The sequence below is a fragment of the Harpia harpyja genome, chromosome 12 (assembly GCF_026419915.1).
Source record: "Harpia harpyja isolate bHarHar1 chromosome 12, bHarHar1 primary haplotype, whole genome shotgun sequence".
Classification (NCBI taxonomy): Eukaryota; Metazoa; Chordata; class Aves; order Accipitriformes; family Accipitridae; genus Harpia; species Harpia harpyja.
Window position 1 is genome coordinate 24,615,098 of NC_068951.1, and position 21,735 is coordinate 24,636,832.

The window sequence follows — 21,735 nt, forward strand, 5'->3', positions numbered from 1 at the left end:
CATTTTTGCCATCTGTTTTTAAAGCTATATTAAAAACTTGCCTCAGTTTAATTCAACAGAAATGCTACTAAAGTTCTGCATTACCTACCTGTAAGTGGCTACATTATATTCCCTTATTAATTAAAATGATGACATCCAGTATTTGGAGCATGTTACCTGCCCAGCATAGCCTCCCGTTTGCCTGGGTGTCATGGCAATCTCATCTCTGTGGCAGTGTTGGTTTCTGAGCATCGCTGATAGCCATGGCAACGTGGCGTGACAGGGAAGTCCGAGCTGGCCTGCGTTTGGGATGTGGCAGCTCACTCCTGCTCTAGTTATTATTTTTAAGGGAGCTAGTGCAGTCTACAGCACTAATCTAGCACGTGGGTTTTTCCATGCGATAATGAACCTACTTGGTTGAAACTTGACCGGTTCTGAAATGGAGGGTTGAATAAAATAAGAGAAATGAAATGAAAGTGCTAATAAATTAAGGGGCAAAGCCTAGGCTCGCTTTACTTATAAGACTTCTAAAATCTTTAATTTAGCAAATTGGCTGCCTTCCTGAGCTAAATCACAGAGAGGAGCTGGGCAATTTTTTTGAAGTGTCTGAGCACACTGGATACCTGAAGCAATGTCTATCTTTTTTTGTTTGGTTTTTTTTTCCTTTTTGAGATTCATCAGACCCTGAAACCAGTCCTGAGGGGGAAGGAAAGAAAAAACCCAAACACCAAAAAACCTGAAAGGACAACTCAGTGTTTTGGCGATGACCTAGGCTTCCCCCCCACTGAGCTTTCCAATAGTGAGATAGGACTTTTTACAGCTTTCCTCTGTACAAAGTATTGAAGCCTGTTGTGGTTTGCTGGGTACCAAAGAGAGAGTCCGGATGAGTTTGTGATCGCAGGGTCGTACCAGAGACCGGCAAACATTAAACCATGAGACCTGGAGGTGCTACAGCGATGTCTGCAAAGGGGACAGATTGGTAGTAATACAAATATGGTGTTTGGGGGCACTATGAAGAGGTGACCAACCCTCATTGCTATTGACATCGATGGGATATGAGGTTATGAGGCTGGCAACTTACAGAGCCAGGTTAGTGGCAATCTTACCTAGAAAAGGATTTAGGTATTAAGCCCAAAGGGCAGAATATGATTCACCTTATAGAAAAACAAACCAAGCCAGTGACTTCGGTGGGCTACCACCCATGTGAGGATTTGCTGGGTCTAACAGAATTGAGCAGTTCCCAGGCTGAGCCTGTGCTTGTTGACTGGCTGTAACAAAACAGATAACTTTCTTTCCTTAAAATCAAGTGAGGTGGGTGTCTGTGAGGGAGCACTCCTCAGGCTGCATGGGGGCTGTGAGCTTCCTACCGGGAGCTTTCAGGATCCGGTAAGGTCCCTCAGCCTGGCCCTACCTCCAGAGAGAGCTGCGGGAGCCGGTGTGGGCTGCAGCAGAGGCAGGGCAGAGCCCCGCCAACGCCACAGGGAATCAGCCTCTGCGTCGACCATTAAATCTGCCGCTTCTCTGGCAACTGAGCTCCCCATTTAGTAGCATGCTTTTCAAGCTCAACGGTCAGCAACAACAAAATGACCTCTGCAGAATTTCTAGAAACTGTGATTCAAAAAAAGTGGTGTGACATCCTCAGGGGTTTCCAATCTGTGCCCTGTTCTGAATGATTTTGCAGCTGCTTTTTATCCTTCTCATAACTGGAAGAGATTAATTTTGTTTTATTCGCTCCATGTCGTGCAGGAGACCAGAACAAGGTTCTTGTGCCCTCGCTGTCTCAAACTTGCAGCCTGGCACAGCTCATTACCCAGTTTCATGGCGATTTTGTGCTGCCGACTCTTTAGTTATCTTCCGCAGTGGTCTTCAGAGAGCCAGCTTGATATTTAAAAAAAGACCTTACAATAGACCAAAACATTAATGGGAATTTGTGTAGTTAGACGTGTTGGTTCGTTCAGCAGCAAATCGTAAAGCTCAATCGTCAAGACTCCTTAATCCCAGGTAACTGTTTTTTGGGGGGGTTGGGGTTTTTTTTGCTTATGCTGCTAGCTAATCCTAATGCTGAGATTATTATACCTACAGCAATTAAATCTGCATCCACTTTTTCATTTTGATCTGTTATTTACAAACACAAATGAATTTGGATGAACATTTTCTGGGTCTGGGCTCCAGTCCAAGTAAGATATGCCAGGCAACGAGGGCTTGGGCAGGGAACCTTCCAGAATAGATGCACCCATCTCTGCTTGAGAATGAGCAACTATTTAAAAAAAAAAAAATAAAATTCAGTCTGACTAAACCATGGCTGAACATTTAGGAAAAGGAGGAGAGTTAGAAGCACGGGGCACGCTGGCTGGCCTTGCACCAGCCCCAGTGCTGCCGCCGCTGGTGGGGGGCAAAGGGCTGAGCTGCAGCGCCAGGGAGATGTGGCAAAAAGAGTTTATCTTTTGGGAGAAGGAAGGAACTGGTTCCGGTAGCTCTTTCTTGGAGGGAGTTATTGGGAAAACACTTGGTGTTTTGCAGAGCTGTCCCAACTGAGCGCGCTTCACAAATGTACGGGGTGTGATTGCTGTCTCATGGCTCAGAAAAATGCGAGGTATCTTGCTACAGACACAGTCCTGCCCCAGCAAAAACACAGCAATGTGGTTTGATACGATACATTACATTTATAACCAGAAATATCAGAGAAAAGTCATAGGGGGACATGGCCAAGTAATATGGATGTGTGGTGCTGAGATATGTGCACATGAGTATTTTTAGTGTTATTTAGACTCTTCTTAAAATCTCTTTCCTGTCTCCCTTCCCTCCTTACCCCTATAGGCAAGCAAGTGGATTTTAGAGGGGTTTGGAGGAGGTGCTTTGGCAACCTGGTTTGTGAAGGGCATTGATGGTGAAAATGAGATAACATGGGAGAAATCAAAGGAGAGGGACAAGAGTCACAGATGGAGAAGGTGGCAGGAGCTTTAACTCAGAAGGAGGTAAGCCCTGAAATGTAGCTAAGGACTACATGAGTGCCAGTTTTCAAAGCAACGGCTTCCAGTCTGCAGTTTCAGTTCACAGTTGAAGGATTTGATATATGAGAGTAGCCTGTGTCCTCTTGCCTTTGCAATACACAGAGCATGAAGCTGAGCCTGTGGGGTGAAGGGAGCCAGCCAAATCACGTGCAGGTAGCAAACCCCTCCTGGGCTTTGGCTGAGCTGGACTGAGTGGCTTGGTGGTGTGGAGGTCAACACCATGCAGAGGAAGGGTCAGAGAGATGGGGACATGGATGGGTTATGTGGAAGGGAAGTTGTGTGGTAAGGAAAGGGAGTGGGCAGCTGGAAAACACACAGAGTAAATGGTTTGTGTGCGTCCCCCACCATGATGGGTGCAGGCAGGGTGCACTGGGGTCGAGTGAGCAAGTGATGGTTAAGAAAACCAGCACAAACTTTCCACACTCCATATTCATTTGAAAATGGGTAGCACTATGTTAAACAGTTGTCATTCTTCAGGATCCTTGCTGAAGAAAGCAGCAAACGGATTCCTTGCCTGCAGTGCAACAGCAAAGGGAACACAGACCCTGCTGTGCTGAGCCCTTTCATCTGCCGGAGCACGATTTCTCTTCCCGAAGTGGATGATGTATGTGAGCAACCACCACACACCATGAACTATATTTACAAATAATACAGTAGTTATGTTGCTTTCAGGAACTCCTTTAACACTTCAGGAAGTGTTCAGGAACACTTTAACACTTTAAGAATTGATTAGTACTCACTCCACTGACGCTTGAACGCTCAAATGCTTATGAAAGAGTCGGGAAATTTTGTGAATATGGCTGCATCAAAATTCTTTAGTTATGTGACTCAAAGGAGTATTAATTCATTCTATGTGTCTAGATGTATGTTTTTTGTATTTCCCATCTGGAACAGCAATAATTTTTTCCCCAAACATGCTGCATTTCCAGAGTTCGTTAGGAAAGCACAGTATCTCCTGTATCTGTGCAGAATTCCCCACTTCCTGTCACTTCCTAGATTCGAGTGAAATACCAGCCTCATATGAAGAGCAAAAAGACCACACAAGACCACATGTTGTTTACTTTGGGCTGATTATTCACGTTATGAGCAGCCAAGAGAGGAGAGTGTTTTCCCTTAAGTTCTAAAAGCATAATTCCATCAAACCAATGGTTGTCTTTGCTTTAACAAAATAAGTTCAAGAAGGGATGATGTCTCTCCACTGAGATATAAATGCCTGCACTTGAAAAATACATCCCCTCCAGTTTCTCTCATCATTTGCAAGTAAGCTGCCCCTGCTTAGAGCAGGCATTTACATGCTCCTAAGTTTCTTTTCTTTGGTATCACTTTTTAAAAATTAATTTGTGAAGTTAATTTTGATTCCTTTGATCAACCTTATTGCACTGTCGATGTGTGCTCTCTTCCCTCTTTCTGTTGAATACATGGCACAAGGGCAGTTTTCCATGGGATGGCGTGGCCGTGGACCCCATGGGGAGCATGGCAGGGGCTCCCAGAGAGCTGCACGCTTTCTGTCTGTTCAGTTTGATGCCATGTGCACCCATGGGGTGCACCTAATCTGCAAGGTGCAAACTTGCTGTGCTGGCGAGGGAAGTGTCAGGAGGGCTTCTCCCACCAGGCTTGTCCTTGGGCTTTCCCATGTGTCTCAGAGCTCTTTTGAAATTTCTGTCATGCAGAAGGTATGGGAGGGTGGGGGAGTTGTTGTATCAGTCAGGGTCCTGGTAATGGAAGATTACATCATTCGAGCTCCATCAGTTGTCTGCACAAGGCTGGATTAAAAGTGCTTGTGTTAACTGGAAGAAATGAAGCTTCTCTATCAGTTGAGAAGGAAGAAATCCTGTTCTGTTAAAGCTGGCATGACCCTGTGTTGTGTACGACCCATTCTCTGCATTATGCATTTAGGGACTCATCCTCTGCATACTCACAGCTGTGGCTCCATGGAGTAATACCAAAATACAGGAACAGATCTCAACTCATTTTAGAGGAATCATCTTAACTTCTTGTATCCAGGCACTAAAGGGGAAATCCAGACCTTATGGAGACCAAAGGCAAACTGCAGATGGGTTCATCATTTGAGTCTGGGAGTTCAGCCTCGGGTTTCAGAAATCACAGCTTCGTGTTTTCCCTCCTTTGCCGTGCAGAATCCCTCCCTTCGGAGAGGATGCATGTGCTGTTGCTGCCTCTTTTGTATACTTTCTGTCCTCTTTGCTGTATACCTGAGGTTCATCCAACTGATGCTATTTACACCCCAGATTGCTATTGCATGTCTTGTGTTGTGTTTTCCAAAGCAGACTTTTGGAATAAGAATATAAATAGCTGCTCTGTGTATTTTATGCTCTAAAAGTGAGTACAGGTAACAAATGCCAAGATATAATAAATCAAACTGAAGTGCTGTCTGTGTTGCTTCAGCTTGAAAGGGGACTGCTGTAGAAAAAGGCACTGATGAAATCTGAACTGTGTTTGCAATCCTGTGAAGATTCAGGTCAACAGGATTGAGAGCAGAAATTAATGGAGTGTGATGTTTGCTGCAACAGCTACAGTAAATGTGGAGGTTTCACAACAAAAACTCGAAGCGAGTGTTACAAATCCACATGATGCTGAGTGCCTGATGTTGTACAAAAGCCCGAGGGCCTTGAACATCAGAGGGAGAGAGGGTTTAACATCTGGTATCCATGTGAAAGTGAAAAATCCCGCATGCACTGAAGGTCACAGTGACCTGGGATGCTACGCTGACATGGCTGTGAAACAGCATGGACTGCATTTTACTTTGTGAACAAATTTTCCAGGATTGGAAAAAGTAATAGTGAAGAGAAATGTGGCTTGTTCCTCTAAGGCCTTGCAAGTGATTTCACTTCAGCTGCGCTGGATGTGTGCCACTGAGAAAGCACTATCTGTCCCTTTCATCTCTGCTCTACACCTATTTCTGGGAGAGGAGAGTGAACTTACCTCTGCATGTGTTCTCTCTCATTGGGAGGATGGAAGATCACTGATACTTGTGTTGTATTCTTTATTGTATGCTGTTGCAAGTTCCTAAAGGAGTGGAATTGCTTTTGTGGTAAATGTCATGATGGTCTCCCTCCCTTTTTTCAATCTCTTTTGAGCACTCTGTATTAAACCCCATCCTCAAGAGCTGTGTTAGAAATTAATATGAAATACCCCTTGTATAGTGGCAGGTACTTTAATCTCGAAGCAGAAATCTAGACACAGTCCATGCAGGAAGCCAGACTGGTACCTTGCTCTGTATTAGCGCTTGCATTCTTCACACTCACCAAAATCCTGCTGGATTCAGTGGGAGTTCTGGGCACATATCTGAGGCAGAATTTGCTCATCTAAATGTTGGGGTCTTTACTGTTTCTTGATGTATGAAAATTAAAACTGCTTAGTAAGACTAAGCAACAACTGTCTCCTTGACTTCAGAGTCTGTGGTCTCCCTAGTGGTTAAATTTTTGTCTGTTTGTTTTTCTTCTCAAATTCTTTGAAGTGTGGTGGACTTTGAGAACTGTCACACCCCTGTGCCAGTGCCACTGAAGTCGCTGGGTGTGTGAACCTTGCCCCATTCATTTCATGAGAAAGCATCCTGCTCCCCTGTTCTCCTTGGTTTCTAAACATTGTTTTCAAAAAAGCCCAAAGCGAAACAACCGAACTGTGCTGGGCTTCCATGTAGCCAGCAAAACCAAGAAGCAGAAAGAGATTAACTGGAGGGAGGCATGAACTTGCATGAGTGGCAATAGGTAGTGTGTAGCTGCTCCTTGTGAAGAAGGCAGCAGAGTCCCAACTAAAGTGAATGCAGCCTAACAAAATATTTCCCGGCACGAGAAAATGAATGCATTCTTTCCTATTTGATCTTCTATGATGTTTAACTGGATAGCTAGATGTTTATCAATGTCTCTATAAGCTTTCTGCCTTACGTTGTGCAAGCATCTCTTAACTTTCCCAAAGATCTTTCTCTAATTTCTGATCTGAAGTCAGGTGAGGGTTCAAGTCAAGCACCTGAATGTTTTCACTGGGTTTGTCCCCTTTATTTCTTATGCTTATCAATTACTGGCATATGCTGAATTTTTCAGATCATGAAGAATCTTAAAATGAACAAAAAAAAATAGAAAACTGAGGAGAGATCTTCATGCTGCGTGCAGAGGCATTTTTTCAAAAAACCTCTAAGTATTCATTCATAACCCTTCACCTACAATTTGTTTGTTAGAAGCCTTCTCTAATGTAATCAAAGTGCTAGTTCTGAGCAGATTAGAGTCAGAAGCAGTTCAGAGAGAGGGTGAATGGTCCTATATACGGCACCTTTCCATAGCTGGAAGAGTAAGCACTGTCTCTTCACTGAAGAAGCAGAAATGTGTGTTTGGATTTGTCAGTGAATTTCTTCTAAATACTGCTAATCAAATTTAGAGGTTCTTGATTTGTTTTTTAATGGCATCCAGAATTTAGCATGTTGCAAACTGTTTTAAATCCCCAATAGAAACAAATAAGTCAAGCACAGTTGATCACATACAGTGCAACTGACTCTAGCATTTGACACTGAGAGCAAAGAAAGCTTTAAATATATTTTGTTTTTAAAGATAGTGCACCCAACAGGTAATTCTATTTGGAAAAAAAACCAACAACAAGCCAAAACCAAGCAAACAAACAAAACCCCCAAAAAACAAAAAAGGAAAAAGAAAAGAAAAAGCATTTTCAAATCAAACATACCTACAACCTCTGTGCCACATCAAAGGAAAAATGTAAGGTAATCTGAAGTATGTTTCATTTTATTGTATAGAAATATATTTGATACAATAACTTTGTAACGTGTCTCAGCTACAGGAAAAAGAATTGACGATGTGATGACTTCAGACTCAGATTCTTGTATCAGCCACTGAAAAATCTGTATTTTTTAAATGTAATTTCTTGTTATTGCTATCATAAGAGTTACCTGTTTCCACTCTATTTGTTTCCAGTCACTCACAGCTTTCTGAAATTCAGTTTAGAGGTCGAAAAGAAATGCCTATCCCAAAACTCGAGAGTTCCACAACACATGCGTTACAGTAAATGCTAAATTTAGTGTAAACTGTTATTACAGATATCATTGAGGTTTTCTGTTGCTTGTCATCTCTCAGGATCAGAAACCAGTTTGCCTTACAGATCTTTGTTGTGTGCTTGGAGGGCAATTGCAATACTCCAGATGTGACTTCTGGGAAATCTCTTGCCACTGCTAGAGCTGAGAGTGCTAGGGCAGATGGCCACCTTGGCTGTGAGGAGCTTCTGAACCCCATATTTGCTGCTATCGGTAAAAATATAAAGTTTTTGCTGCTCTGGGTGCAGGGAACGCCTGAGAAACTTGACGTTTCATGATATGAGGATCTGCTATGAAAGTTAAATAAAATTTGAATTAAAGCAAACTAAACCCTGAAGTTGGGGAGAAGGCATGCATCTTCTGGACTTATATTTGCATGTTTTTACCAAAGAAGACTGTAAGGTAGCAAGGCAGAGCTGTAGCATTTTACTAAGCTTTTCACAGTTAATAACCGGGCAGAGTGTTACTTCCATTTGGTATCCAGATGGTAACACGGTATATTGTGGATGACACTGAGAAAATTGCCACCTTCCTCTAGAAATTGCTTATGTGAAGTATATAAAAATTGTCATCTATTTCTGCAGTATGAAAAATAAGGAAGAGTGATGGAAAATGACACTGAACCTAGAGCTGTGTGAGAATTGCTCAGATGCCAGCCCAGCCACGTAGTAATGCCGTTGCACTTATGAGGACACATTTTCAGGTAGTGATCTGCAAGTGCATTACTATGCTGTACCCTCACAGCACATGTAATTTGTAGGTATTATTAGATTCATTTCACAAGTGGGTGAACTGAGGCATAGAAGCGTTAAGAGCATATAGTAAAGCTCATAAATGCCATACTGTAAGTAGGCTTGTTAGCAAGGAGGCACGTGACTTGCTTTGGGCTGCTACTCATTCCCTACTCCGGGAATGAGTGCATGACTTGCTTGCTGCTTTTGAACTAGCTCTTTTGTTCCAACACATTCACAAGCTTCACTGAAAATTGACTCTGAGTTCCAGAGAACTTGAAAGGAGCAGGTGCCATTCCTGATCTGACATTTGCTTGAGGTGAGTCACTGCCATTAACTTTAAGGGGCTTTGACTTCAAGGATCAGATCCTCAGTAAGGTGCGTGTTTTGCAGTGGGACCAAAAGTCAGTACGTACATCTCAGCATGGCAGGTCTTTAAACGCAAGAGCAAATCAAGGGCATAAACATCCCTTTCATTGTGTCTTCCTTTATGGTGTCAAGCCCAGTTCTTCATCTCTAACTTTACTTTAATTGAAATCATACATGTGAGTGAAAAATACTGATCATCTTTGCTGTCCTTTCCCAACTGCAGCATCTGGAAGGTCTAAATAATAACTAAGTCGATATTTGCATGGCAAAACTCTCCCTGCTTTTTCTCCCTAGTGGTAAATTCCCAACCATTACTGCCCTTAAAGGTCCATGTGCAGGCAAAAAAACCGCTAACGCCTCTGTCCTTCCCATTGCTCTTTTCCTTCCTTTTTTTTCGGATTTTCAGATGGTTACTCCAAAAATGCACATGCTCAGATATTCTTTAGAGTGATACTGTTAGCGTACACTTATCAAACAGGTTCCGTGTCCCATAGGAGATAGCCCTTTAACAATTATGCTTTGTATCTTTAGTCTTATTAACTCACTAACTGGAAAAAAGAAAGATAAATGCAGCATCAGATCGTGGATTACGCCCGTGATGAAGGGTTAGGCATATATTTTCCATGGCAGCCTGCAGAGAGTCATCCGAGTCTCTAAGGACATTTTATGTTGTCTTCATAATGGATTCTGTCTTTGTTCAGTTTTCTGACTGTCCTCAAATTTTTATTTGGAGGAAGGGTTCACATCATACTATCCCTTAAGCCATGTTGTGAAGAGTTCCTGCCCCATGGGATGCCTCAAGCCTCAACTTCTGCGTCCTTTGGTGACGGAGGTTGCTGCCACAAAAGGCTCTCTAGGAGACAGGGACCTTGAGAAAAAAAATCTGGCATCAGCAAATATGTTGTGACCTTTTCATCATTGGAGTGCCTGGCTGTTGCTCTGCTTTATTACTCTGAATGTTTTCCAAAGGGGGAATCTGGAAGGTGGGAGCAACAGCATGAGTATTATTCTTAAATGTTATAGCCTAGGTTGGGATTGATGCAAAGAAGGTGAAGAGGAACACATGAGAGGCAATCACTGAAAGCATAAGAGATCTGTAAGTGAAATTTCAGGGGAAATTCTGTGAAGTGTGGGGGAAAAAAATGGATCTGAAAGGAAGAAATAAACTTCAAAAAATAAATAGCTAGTAACTTTAACTCCAAAAAACCAATTACTTCAAATCAAGCAAGTATTTTTGCCACGATCAATGGTTTTACAATATAATTTGCAACAAAAGTAATTTTGAAACATAAGACTAAAAGGCTCCAATTTTCAATTTTCTAGGTCTTGTTTTTAGACAAAATATAGTTTCTACAGGGTACAGCTTGAGAAAGCTGACTTAAGGCACCAGTAAGCAAGTGGCATATGTTTTTCAGGTGTTTATTCCCCAGTGTCTTCCTATCCCTCCTCTTCGTGTCTGTAGAAGGCTCAGGGATTCCTTCCAGGCCTTTTTAAAATTAAACTGTTTTCCAGAATCATGGGCTAACAGATGGAGAAGAGTTGTCATCAGCTAGCCAAAGTAAACATCGTTGCAAAGAGTTTTCGGCAATAGCTATGCATAATTATGCAATTCGGTCATCTTTCAGTTGAACTTCAGGGGATTGCATAAATCTAGGGATGTACCTGACCAGTCTTCCCATGTTCTTATTGGGTGCTGCAGTTCATTGTGGTAACTTTGTACAGAGCTTCACCTACATGAAGAATATGAGGCTTTGAAGCAAATAAGAGACCCTATTCACACCTGCAGGCACCTGCAGAAGAGCTGGTCTGCCTCTGCTCTGTTGGCTCACTGGTGGGAGCTGTGGGGTGTGGGTGCCTCCGGGCGACTGAAAGTGCTCTTCATGTTGAGGTGAGTGATGACCTGTATGTAACACTGACAGGAGGCAGCAGGAGAGGCTTTAGGTGGTCTTGTTCCCAGGATCAAGCAGCTTCAGAGCTGGTTTCATAGGGTGTCATGGGCACAGAGAAGGGATTTCTCCTTGTACTGAGCTAATTTTCATTGACCCGACAATGCTGAGCATTTCCTCACCATTCTGTGGAAGTCCTGCATAAAAAGGTCCTGACATGTTGTCTTTAATTTTTCAAATTCCAAATTTCCAGAGCTGAATGGGGGAGCAAATATCACACGGAGCTGAGAAAGATATGAAATAAAAATTCCCCAAAGTTAGCTAGAAAATCCAGATACTTTCTCTGGGTTATGTTTTAGTCTCCCAGTTAACATGCTCTTGCTGCCTGCTCAGTAATTTGTCGGAAATGGGGAAGAAGAATCCAGACTTGGCAAGCTGGTGCTGCAGACAGATTTTGTCAGATGAAATCCCAGTAGACATTAGTCCAACATCAACAGCTCCTGAGCTATCACATGGGAATGCGCAAGGAGATAAAACCAACATCCTAAAGGGTGGATCCTCTATTTTAAGGGGCAGAGAAGGGAATCTGGCTAATGTAAATTTTTCTTTTCTTTGTGGAGTCGTTCAGAGAAACGATGGAAAATGCTGGTTCCAAACACAGATACAATTCTGGCTTTTCTTGAATTCTTCACTTCATTTAAAGTTGCTTAACTTCTCTCTCTTGCCTTTTCCTACATGTGAAGAGAGGTTAATCCTATCTGCCTTTACCTCAGAGGGATTGTGAGGGCAGAGTTTGGAAAAGAATTTGCTGTCTATGCAAAGAATCCACAAGTGACTGCAAGGGAAAAAAACCCAGACCTACCATTGGGAAACTCCAGCACCAGTCGACTACTTTCTGGAAGTGGAGTGTTCTGTTACATAAACATCCTTGAAGCTTTGCAGAAGGGGTGACATTCACATGTGGGGCCTAACTAATTGGGCTTTGTGTGTGAAGAACGGGGATGGAGAGGATAAGGAAGTGAAATCCCCAAGGTGCAAGCTGGGCCTCCTTCTTCCCATGGCCTGTACTGTTGCTTACGTGTTGAAAAGGGGTCTCGAAGCCTCCTGTACCACTGAGCCAATGACTGGGAACTCTGCGGGCCCCGCGACCCAGCCTGCATCCTAACTCTGCCCTCCCCAGTGGTCTGGGAGGTGTACTGCTCAGCCCAGCAGCCAGCTGCAACAGCCTCCAGCGGTCACTCAGGGAGCATCCCTCTGCCCAGAAGCTGTTAACGTCCCTTCATACTAAAATCTGCATTAACTCAGAGATCCTGGTCTATTTATGCATAAACAGTGTGTGGACCATGTAGCTCTTGGCTGCTTCTACAAACAGTGGGAGAAGGGGGCTGCTAACTTCAGGAGCTCCGAGTTGTTCCCTGGAGGAGTCTGCACCCTTCCGCTGATTATGTGGGGAACCAAAATCCCATAGTTGCTGCTTTGATCGCCAAAGTTAAGTGGCATCAGCACCCCTCCATCCAAAAGTCACCTGGGACCCAGGGCCCGGTTCTCCACAGCCCCACACCTTGTGGCAAAGTGGAGCTGCAGCATGAGTTGAAAGTCACCACTTTGTTTTGCACACATTTGTAAAGCTTTGTCACTAGTCCCAGGCAAAGAAAATAACCTGTTTCCTCCCCCATCTCTTCAGGGAAAACTATGTATAGCACACATGGAAATAGCTTGACCGTGTCTACTATAAAATTCACATGTATATTTTTCTATAGTTTATGACAAGCACAGTATAATGGTCTGCAGGTTTTTCATTCTGCATAGCAGCTCTCAGGGTAACAGGTCAGATTTAGCAATTGGGATGGCAGTGGAAGGAACAGATTCACAGCCTGAAAGAGCCAGTGCTGAACTGGTTAGGAAAGAGTAAAATCTGAATTCCCGACTCTTTTTCTTTTCACAGCTGTTAAGAGTTCAGTGGGTTGAACTGCAATCCTTCAAGTTCATCTGTTGACTCCAACACAAAACTATTATAAACTGTGCCTCTAAAACACGTGATGAAACATTTCTTGAGAGCTATTTATTCCAACTGCAGCAGAGGAAAGTTTTCAGAACACCCGGCATTTGGTAGAGGAAAGATCTCCTGAGCTTTGCAAAAGGAGGAATTATTTGCATACCAACGTAAGTTGCTTTTTGATTTTTTTCCTGCATCATTGAATAAAATAATACTTCTAACTTTTTCCCCTCCTATGGAAACATGGTCAAATAGCACAAAACTATGTTTAAGTGCCTAGCAGGGTATTTCTATATAGTTTTCTTTCTTTAATCACGTGGGTTGGGAGTTTTATAATTCAGCATAGAACTCAACATGATTTAATATTATGTATTTTCTTTCCTCTAATATTTTCTGTATCTGAATAACAGTTCATTCACTTACAATATTAATGCTGAGGCATGATAGACTGCAAGCTTCAATCAAGTGAGTGTTTTGCAAGCTTACAAATTACAAGTAGCAAGGAATAGTTTGGGGATATCTTTTTCCAGATGTTTCTTTTACATCTTTGATCTGAAGTTTGAGCTTACATATATATACACATTCTCCTCCAGGCTTTAGCTGTAGTAAAACACTTCCCATGCTGAAGATGGACCATGCAAACATGACCCAAGCCGTGCTTGATGCTGAATCCCGCAACATGGAGAAGAACAATGGCAACGAGTACTTTTACATTCTGATCGTCATGTCTTTCTACGGGATCTTCCTGATAGGGATAATGCTTGGCTACATGAAATCCAAAAGACAAGAGAAGAAGTCCAATTTGCTTCTGCTCTACAAAGATGAGGAGAGAGAATGGGGTGAAGCTGTGAAGCCTCTACCAACCATATCGGGGCTGAAATCTGTCCAGATCCCCATGATGCTGAACATGCTGCAGGAGAGCATGGTGCCGTCCCTGTCCTGCACCATCTGCTCGATGGAAGGCAGCAGTGTGAGCTCCGAATCCTCCTCCCCAGACGTGCACTTCACCATCCAGGAGGAAGTGCTGGATGCTGAACTGGGGGAAGTGTCAGAAACGCTCCTCAATGAGAGCAGCGAGGGATCTGCGGAAAACATCCACAAGAACTCCTAGCACTTGCATGGCTCCCTTGATCAGCTGCCAGAGTGTGAGTGGAGCTCCCACTAAGAACTTGTGGTTCTACTTTCCTGCTCTCCAATGAACTGTGAACAGGTATCTGTGCCCCTGGGCCTGAGGTCTTCCTGAGAGCTGGCAGGACAAGCAAGCAGTGGTACCCAACTCCAAAGTGTAACTTGCACATAATTGGGATGCTTAATTTTAATTTTTGCATTATTATTATTTCTTACCGTAGGAGCTAAGAACGAGGAGAATATATATATATTTTCTAATGAGGTAACTATTACTGACATGTCTCTGCATATTTCAGGTTTCTGCAAATATCTGGGAAATGTTTAGGGAAGTTACCCTAACGCAAGTGCCTGGTTGTTAAAGACGATGGGTAATGCTCATTCACACAAAACTGTGATAGACTAGAAGTACTTTTACTGTGTTTTTCTTATAACAAACCACAGCCAACAGCAGATTTGCTCAATGCGGCCTCAAAAGCTGAAAATCTGTCAATGCTATAGTTGAAGGGAGAGTGCAGCATGGCTGGAAACTGACTTTAGGCACAGAAATAATGAAAGAAAAAGAAAAAAAAAAAGATGCACTGAATTTCTAGGAGGTTTGTAAAGCCCAGTTTCAGATCCATGCCACTATATCTATCTTTGCTTAAATTGTACCTGTACTGGCTGGATCAGGTTCACCAACTTCTGCTGCAATGCAGCCTTTGACCGAGTTACTAGTAGGAAAAGTGGTTTTATTTTTCGCTTTTGTATTTTTTAAAGATACATACATTTGATCACTAAAGGCAAAGATCTGTAAGTTAAAGAAGACATTAAAAGATCTTTGTTACAAGATGTAAGATGTAGAAAGGCTTGAACAAATGCTGCTTTGTTACACCCCCTTGAAAAATAGGTGGAATTCGGGATAGAATTTAACCTAGCAGGGGTGAAATCCTGGCCCCACTGAATTCATCAGCTGAGTCCTCCTGACTTCAGGGGACATGCACAAGATTTTGTGCTTCTCTGTTGGAGTTAAATTCTCCATTTGAGGTCAGTACAACCGTACCCATTTACATCATTAAAGAATCTAGACTTTCTGCTCTATTTAAGCCAGTGTAGATAAACATTGCATCACATCTTTTTTTTTTTGTCAGCTCGCATGTGACACATGCATTTCTTCTATAAAGTCATTAGTAACTAGTTTTTAAAACCACCACAAACTTCCCTCCACTAATTTAATGGTACTGTGATTTTTTCAAATGCTCATGAAATTAGTTACTAAATTTTTGCACTGTTAAAAATGTAAGAATGCATAAAAATAAAAGAATAAATATTTCAATCATACCTTATATTTTATAATAACTTATTACAATGTTTGGATTAGTTCTGAAGCATGAGGGCTGAAGAGCCTGAATCTAAAGCATTGCACGGCAAAATGTTTGCAAAAATGTCTCCACATATTTCCTGTGCTAAAATAGCTCTGTGATTTATCCACTGGCATTAGAGCTTGAGAGACAGCTTGAAAAACATGAACGCTGAACAGCAGAAACGAACTGAGGCAAGAGTCTGCTGTACTTCTGCCATTTAGAAGGGAGAACTCTGCTTTTGACTTGGAGGGTTAATATGATGTAGCCTACAGAGGTATCACTGTCTCTCTCTAAACACAGCAGAACAAAGGCTCCATTGTGCTCAGAAAGGCCTGATTCGGTTCAGATTGAAGGCAGTGGGAGTTTTTCCATCAACTTCAGTGAACTTTGGATCAGACCATATAAAGCTTTTTGGTAGATTTACTCCAAAAGGGGCTGTTTTAAGTTTGAAAGAAGCCAAATTAAGTTTGGCACTTTGCCTGGAATCACTTGAATCCTGAAACTTTCCAAATGAGATTGACATGCACGAGTTGTCACATTTTCCATTGCTTTCTCCTTCGTCATTTTACTTTTGGTATAAGTGTATTTGTATCTGTAAAAAACCGATGTATATAATTCCTAACATTGAGTTGTATATAATTGTCTCATGTATTTAAAGTTTATTGTTTCTACTGGCACAAATTTTTATTTAAATAAAGAAACACGTTTCCTGGAAAAGTTTCCATGTTTGTTCACTACGTCAAATAGATTTCCAGTAACGAGACTGGGCCAAATTTCTACAGGATCCTTTTCTTAGCCTCTTTTTGAAATGATTCCTTGTGTTTGACAGTACTGCAGCATTGCGGGCTGACCACAGGGCTGAGCCAGGTGCTCCAGATCTGCCTTGGGTCCATGCTGGCTCTTCCTCACGCTCAGCTCCTGCCCACGTGCAGGCAGGGCCGCAGGGATACCCGGAGTCCTCCTGCAAAGAGCTAGGGGTGCTGGCGAGCCACTGGAGAGGCTGGCAAAACTGACAAGCTGCTATGAAATCTTTTTTGTCACTTGTTCAGCCTCTTGAAAAGTCTGCATTTTGAGTTTTGGTTTTACATTTGCTTTGTAGCAAATTGGGTGGGCTAGGGTTGAGGTTATGGGCAAGTATCTGACACAGATCTCTGTTCCCACTGGATTTCCAGCGCTTGGCCATGGTACGTAGCTGGCTGTGTCACAAGCTTTGACCCTGGGTCTCATTGCTGCTCTGTCATTTCCAGCATCAGGGATAGGGGAGGTTTCGGGATTCTGGCTCCCAACGCAGGGCAGAAGTGTTTAGAGGCAACTTTGCACTTCCGTATCTCCTTCAAACTGTGACAGTATGTACACGGTCACAGGCACTGGCTGAGACCTACTTGCATGGGGTAATTTGAGGTTGTTTCAAAAATCAGGTTGCTATAAAGTTATATCTGCTCACTTTCCCACAAAACCTGTTCCCCTGTGCTCTGCTCTCTTCACTCAACCCCTATTAAATAATTCTGGAGCCTGTTCACAGGCTTCTGTGGACCTAAAGCTACCCATCAGCAAGACTGCATTTCCCTCCAGCAATGTAATCTCTTGGGACACCCACAGTGTCCTGGAATAGCGGGTCAGTAATGTTGCATCTTCTACGGTTACCCATGCCGCTGTTTCAGTGTTTCCATTGCCACAATAATGAATCAAGAGACTTCTGACAGCACTGGTGATAAGAAGGAAAAACAGAACAAAGTGTAAATTACAGCTCTGCTTTATGGATCAAAAAGCGAACTTATTCCAGCAGCTTCTTGCATTAAATTGAGCTGCTATAAAGGGAAACACTGTGTGCTTTGGAGTCTATTTACACTGAAGTGAGCTAGTAAGCACGAAAGTGTGGCCGCCTTCTTGCAGACTGTGATGGAACTATCCTTGGCCCATGGGGTTCGAGAAAGCATGCGTGATAGTTTGGTATGTACTTGTCTTTGTCCTAGGGCATTTGTCTTTGTCCAAATTAGTATTTTGATGGCACCATAGGAAAAAAAAGAAGGAAAAATATATTTTAGCTATAAAAGTTAATTGGATGTGCAACTGAGTGCAATGATGCCTTGAAGACAGCCCAGTGACCCAAGACTACCAGATAGCTATTATTCCAAAATAAAAGAAGCGTTGTTAATCTTGAAAAGCTATAGATGGAAGGAAGAAAATTGCCCACATTAAGCTTGTTTCAAAATCCTTTTGACTACTAAGGAGTAAAGGTAACAATTTTTTTTTTTTTCCAAAAATGACAGACATTTCCAGTGTGTTTCAGTAACTGAGTTAAATCATATTCAGAGCTAATAGATCTTGGCTTGAGGGTAATGATAATTGACTGTAATTTGACTGAATGGAGATGATTTTATTTTTACAAATGCATTCTTTCTTAAAAGAACCTGGCAATTAGGCTCCCATTTCTTGGCAGTGCTATACCTTATATGTTTGCTGGAATAGTTAATGCATATCACCTTTGATAGAACAGAAAAAGATGGCCACATGTGGCATGTGTACATGGTCTGCCTCCAGGACTTACTGTAAATATAAGTGCCAGCTCTCAAGATTACCACATTGGGATCTGTGATAGTAGCTGGCTGATTTGCAATCCTAAATCCTACCTGTGGATCACATCGAGAGGCACTTGTGAGGTTACTTATTCAACAGACTGAACCTGCTGAATAATTGAAGCAGAAATGCAGAACTCATCTCTTCCCCAGGCACAGGATCTCTCAGGCTCTTCCAGGACTGCCGTGATCTGGACCAGGGAAAGAGTTAACCAGGGAGGGAGAGTCAAGGAACGTACAAGTGAATCCACTTTCCCAGGACTAGAGCGAAGGTCACAGATCGTGGTAAGCAAGGCCAGGAGCCTCGTGTGTTACAACTCATCGCAAAACTTCTCTCCCCAGCTTGTCCTTCTCACAGTGGGTTCCCCTGGATCTGTCCCTTTCTCAGACATGCGCCCACACCTACCCAAATAATCAAATCAATTCTCACAGGGTTGGAAAGGAAGGAAACGGATAAACTCTAACAGTCATTTCTGTTTCTAAGTCCTCAGTTCATGATGTTGGACAGGGATAGGTGTACTGCTCGAGGACAAGGAGCACAGAGGTCCCCAACACACACTGCACTTCTATCAATCACAGCCATTTCAACCAAGAGAAGATTAAACCACCTGCCTTTAATTTTCATCTAAAAATTTCAAGACCCTGCAAAGACAAAGGAGGCTCCACCATGTGATAGATGAGCATTCTCAGAGATGCTCAAAGTGGGGTGCAGGACAGTATAGTTGGTTGTGCCAGATGCAATTGTGCCAAAGCTGGACCATGTTACCCTGTGGTTCTCAACCTACCATGCTTGCATTATTATCTTTTTGGTCCTTGTTGTTCTAGTGGGAAGATGATTTCTCCCTGAGTTCACAGTTGCATTTTAGATTTAAAATATGAGGTTTGGATCTAAGAGGCATAAAAGTTACTAAAATTGTTTAAGCTATTGGTTTTTAAGCACCAATCATATTTGACTCTGTGTATTTGGTTGATTTGCTTTTGTATTCTTTCCATTTTCACATGCCTCTGCAGTTCCTACTGCATACAGCCAAAAAGAGCTGTGAGATGAGCCACCTTCTTAGTGTATTGACACTTCTGTATCCATCTCAACCAGGGAAGAAAATGGAAAAAAATACAAAATCAATGAGCACCAGAGTTTTTCAAAGCTTAATTTTGTTTTAGTTTGGGTTTGGGTAAGGTTTCAGTTTGTATTAGGCCAGGTTAGACTGAGGCTTTTGGCATCCAAATAAGTGACTAAAAGAAGGATAATAAAGGCTATTGAATGGTACATTACAGGCTATGTTCCCATCTCTCTTCCTGGGTAATCTGTTTAACTGTCCTGTGCTTCACTTGATTATCAGATGATGCTATTTATATTCCTGTCTGTGAGAATATCATGTGTTCTTGATAGACATGAAATGCTTGTGATTCTCAGATGAAAGGTATGGTATGAATACAAAGCATTTGCCCACCTAGGAACAACAAACTGTTTTGCCTTCCTTAATACTATTAGATGTTAGAGTCACCACTGGCAACAAACGACAACGGCTGGCATCTGGGACTATCTGGAAGAATGCAGCTCATCCCACTGGACCTCCTCAGGTCGGCAGAAGCCATGTAACAGGGCCTTTTCGCTTGGTTGATATGAGAGAGGAGGTGCTGGTGAGCAGGACAGTAGCTGTGGGATGTGGGAGACTAAATTCAGTTCCCTCTTCTGCTCCAGGTTCACTGTGGTACTCTGGAAAATCACTTGCTTTGGCTAAGACTCTCATTTATAAACCATAAAGAAGAGCACATGTTTGCTGTCTAAGGCTAATGTGAGAATAACTACACTGAGAATTTCAGGGTGCTGAGCTCTGACGGAAAGTGAGAAAAGACAGACAAGTTGTTACTCTGTACTCGGAGGAGGAACCACAAAATTAAAGAACTTCCTCTGGTGTGAACTCCAGCTGTTTAGCTGGCGCCAGCATGCGATGCCTCCATCCCCTGCAGCTTACCTATGAATGCTAGGCCTGGAGCAAGCCTGCTGTGGTGCTGGTCCCCAGCCTAGCCCTCCCTGGGACAGCTGTGTCTCATCCCAGCAATGAAAATGTTAGCTGAACAGTGCAGGTGAGAGGGTGTGAGACACACAATGTTTGCAAGAGATTTTGAATTCCGACCTAGAGAATACACAAAAGACCGGACTTTCCTTCTCTTCAGGAGGAATGTAAACCGTGTGCCTCTAAAGATGTATGTCCCCCTTCTCTCTTTTCAGAACATGATAAACTGATCAAGCAAGGTTTCCTGTAAAAGAGAAGAGAAAAAGTGTTGCTGCTACTGTTTTTTAATAGTAGGTGTGGAGCTATGTAGTAGCAGGCAGACTACCCTTGAATGTTACACAGACAAGCCCCAGTGGTGCTTCTTTCAGGGCCTTAATGGAGCACCACCTCATCATTTTCCTTACAAATACCTGATGATACAAAACGGCCTGTTGCTATTGCTGATCCTGTCAGCAACAGCAGGCTAACAAGTGTCAGTAATTGCTTTCCAGTGTGCTAGTACTGTGCTTCTGCTGCACTGGGAAGCAGGGAACACTCTTGATGCTTGTAGAAACATGGAGAGGTGCTGGGACTGCTGAAAGCCCAAGCACCACTGGAACATTTCTCCAGATGTGACTTTCCACACACAGCACTGTGGAGAGTCTGGGGTTGTGCATGCATCCTGTGCATATGTGTTAATTTTGATCAGTTGCACAGGATTTTACACCAAAGGATGCTGTTGACTTTGGTTAGAAGGGTGAGTGTTAGCTAAGGAATGACAGTGGGGCACATGGGTGATGTGATGGTAAACACCTACCCATATTTACCGAGGAACTTCTCATTGTGCCTTCACCAAAGGAAACAGCAGCAACAGCTCTGTCACATTCTGTTGCTTGGGGTCTAGCTGTTCCATGTTAAACATAATTAACTTCAGTTACATGTAATTAGCTGCTTTTGGGCCAGGGTGTGTATCTCAAATGGATTCTCACTGTAATTTTTTTTCTCTCCTATATTCATCAAGAACGAAACACCAGATGAAAAGGATTGTGCAGCTTGTGTCTGCAGGGAACCGTCGTTAGGGAGGTGCAAAGGGCTGCTGACAGAGCTAACCGTCATCAGTGGTCATTGTGCTGCAGTGGCAAGCAAAAATGTTGCCTTAGGGCTGGCTGCTCAAGGTTTTTACTGCTTCGGGTAAGCTATAGATACTGTACATAGTGTTTGGGTGGATATTTACATACTTAGTTATGCACTACTAGTAAAATAAAACTCATGAAGCACATTCAAAATATCACAGGATTCTTTTTGTCAGTGAAAAGAATTTTTTCCACACCTTCTCTTCCATGACCTTTAGTTTGTCTTGTGAAGTACTATCATCAGGAACGACAAGAACATTATATTCATATGGAAAGAAGAGAACATAACATTCATATGGAATAGGCAGAGCTTTGGGATTAAAAGTGTCCTGTATAGTAATATTTGTGAGATACATGTGTGCCAGGGAAGGATCACAGACCCAGGAGTTTAGAGTAAAAGTACTAGACTCTTTGAGTCCTTATATTTATGACGTCTAGACAGTGATTTTCCCCTCATTTTTCTGTTGAGAGCTGTGCCAGTTTGAACTGGAGGAGTCCAATAAATGGACTTCTATCTGTATGTATGTTCCTGATGT

At 42.6% G+C, this 21,735-nt stretch overlaps 1 protein-coding gene across 1 annotated transcript; it reads left to right on the forward strand.

The window, feature by feature from the left end:
* The first annotated feature begins 9,979 nt into the window (after positions 1-9,979).
* On the forward strand, positions 9,980-16,210 carry KCNE4 (potassium voltage-gated channel subfamily E regulatory subunit 4). Its single transcript, XM_052804821.1, has 3 exons — positions 9,980-11,976; positions 12,975-13,192; positions 13,619-16,210. Exon 3 carries the CDS (start codon positions 13,645-13,647, stop codon positions 14,134-14,136), a length of 492 nt encoding a protein of 163 aa, XP_052660781.1. The 5' UTR covers positions 9,980-11,976; positions 12,975-13,192; positions 13,619-13,644; the 3' UTR covers positions 14,137-16,210.
* The last annotated feature ends 5,525 nt before the right edge of the window (positions 16,211-21,735 follow it).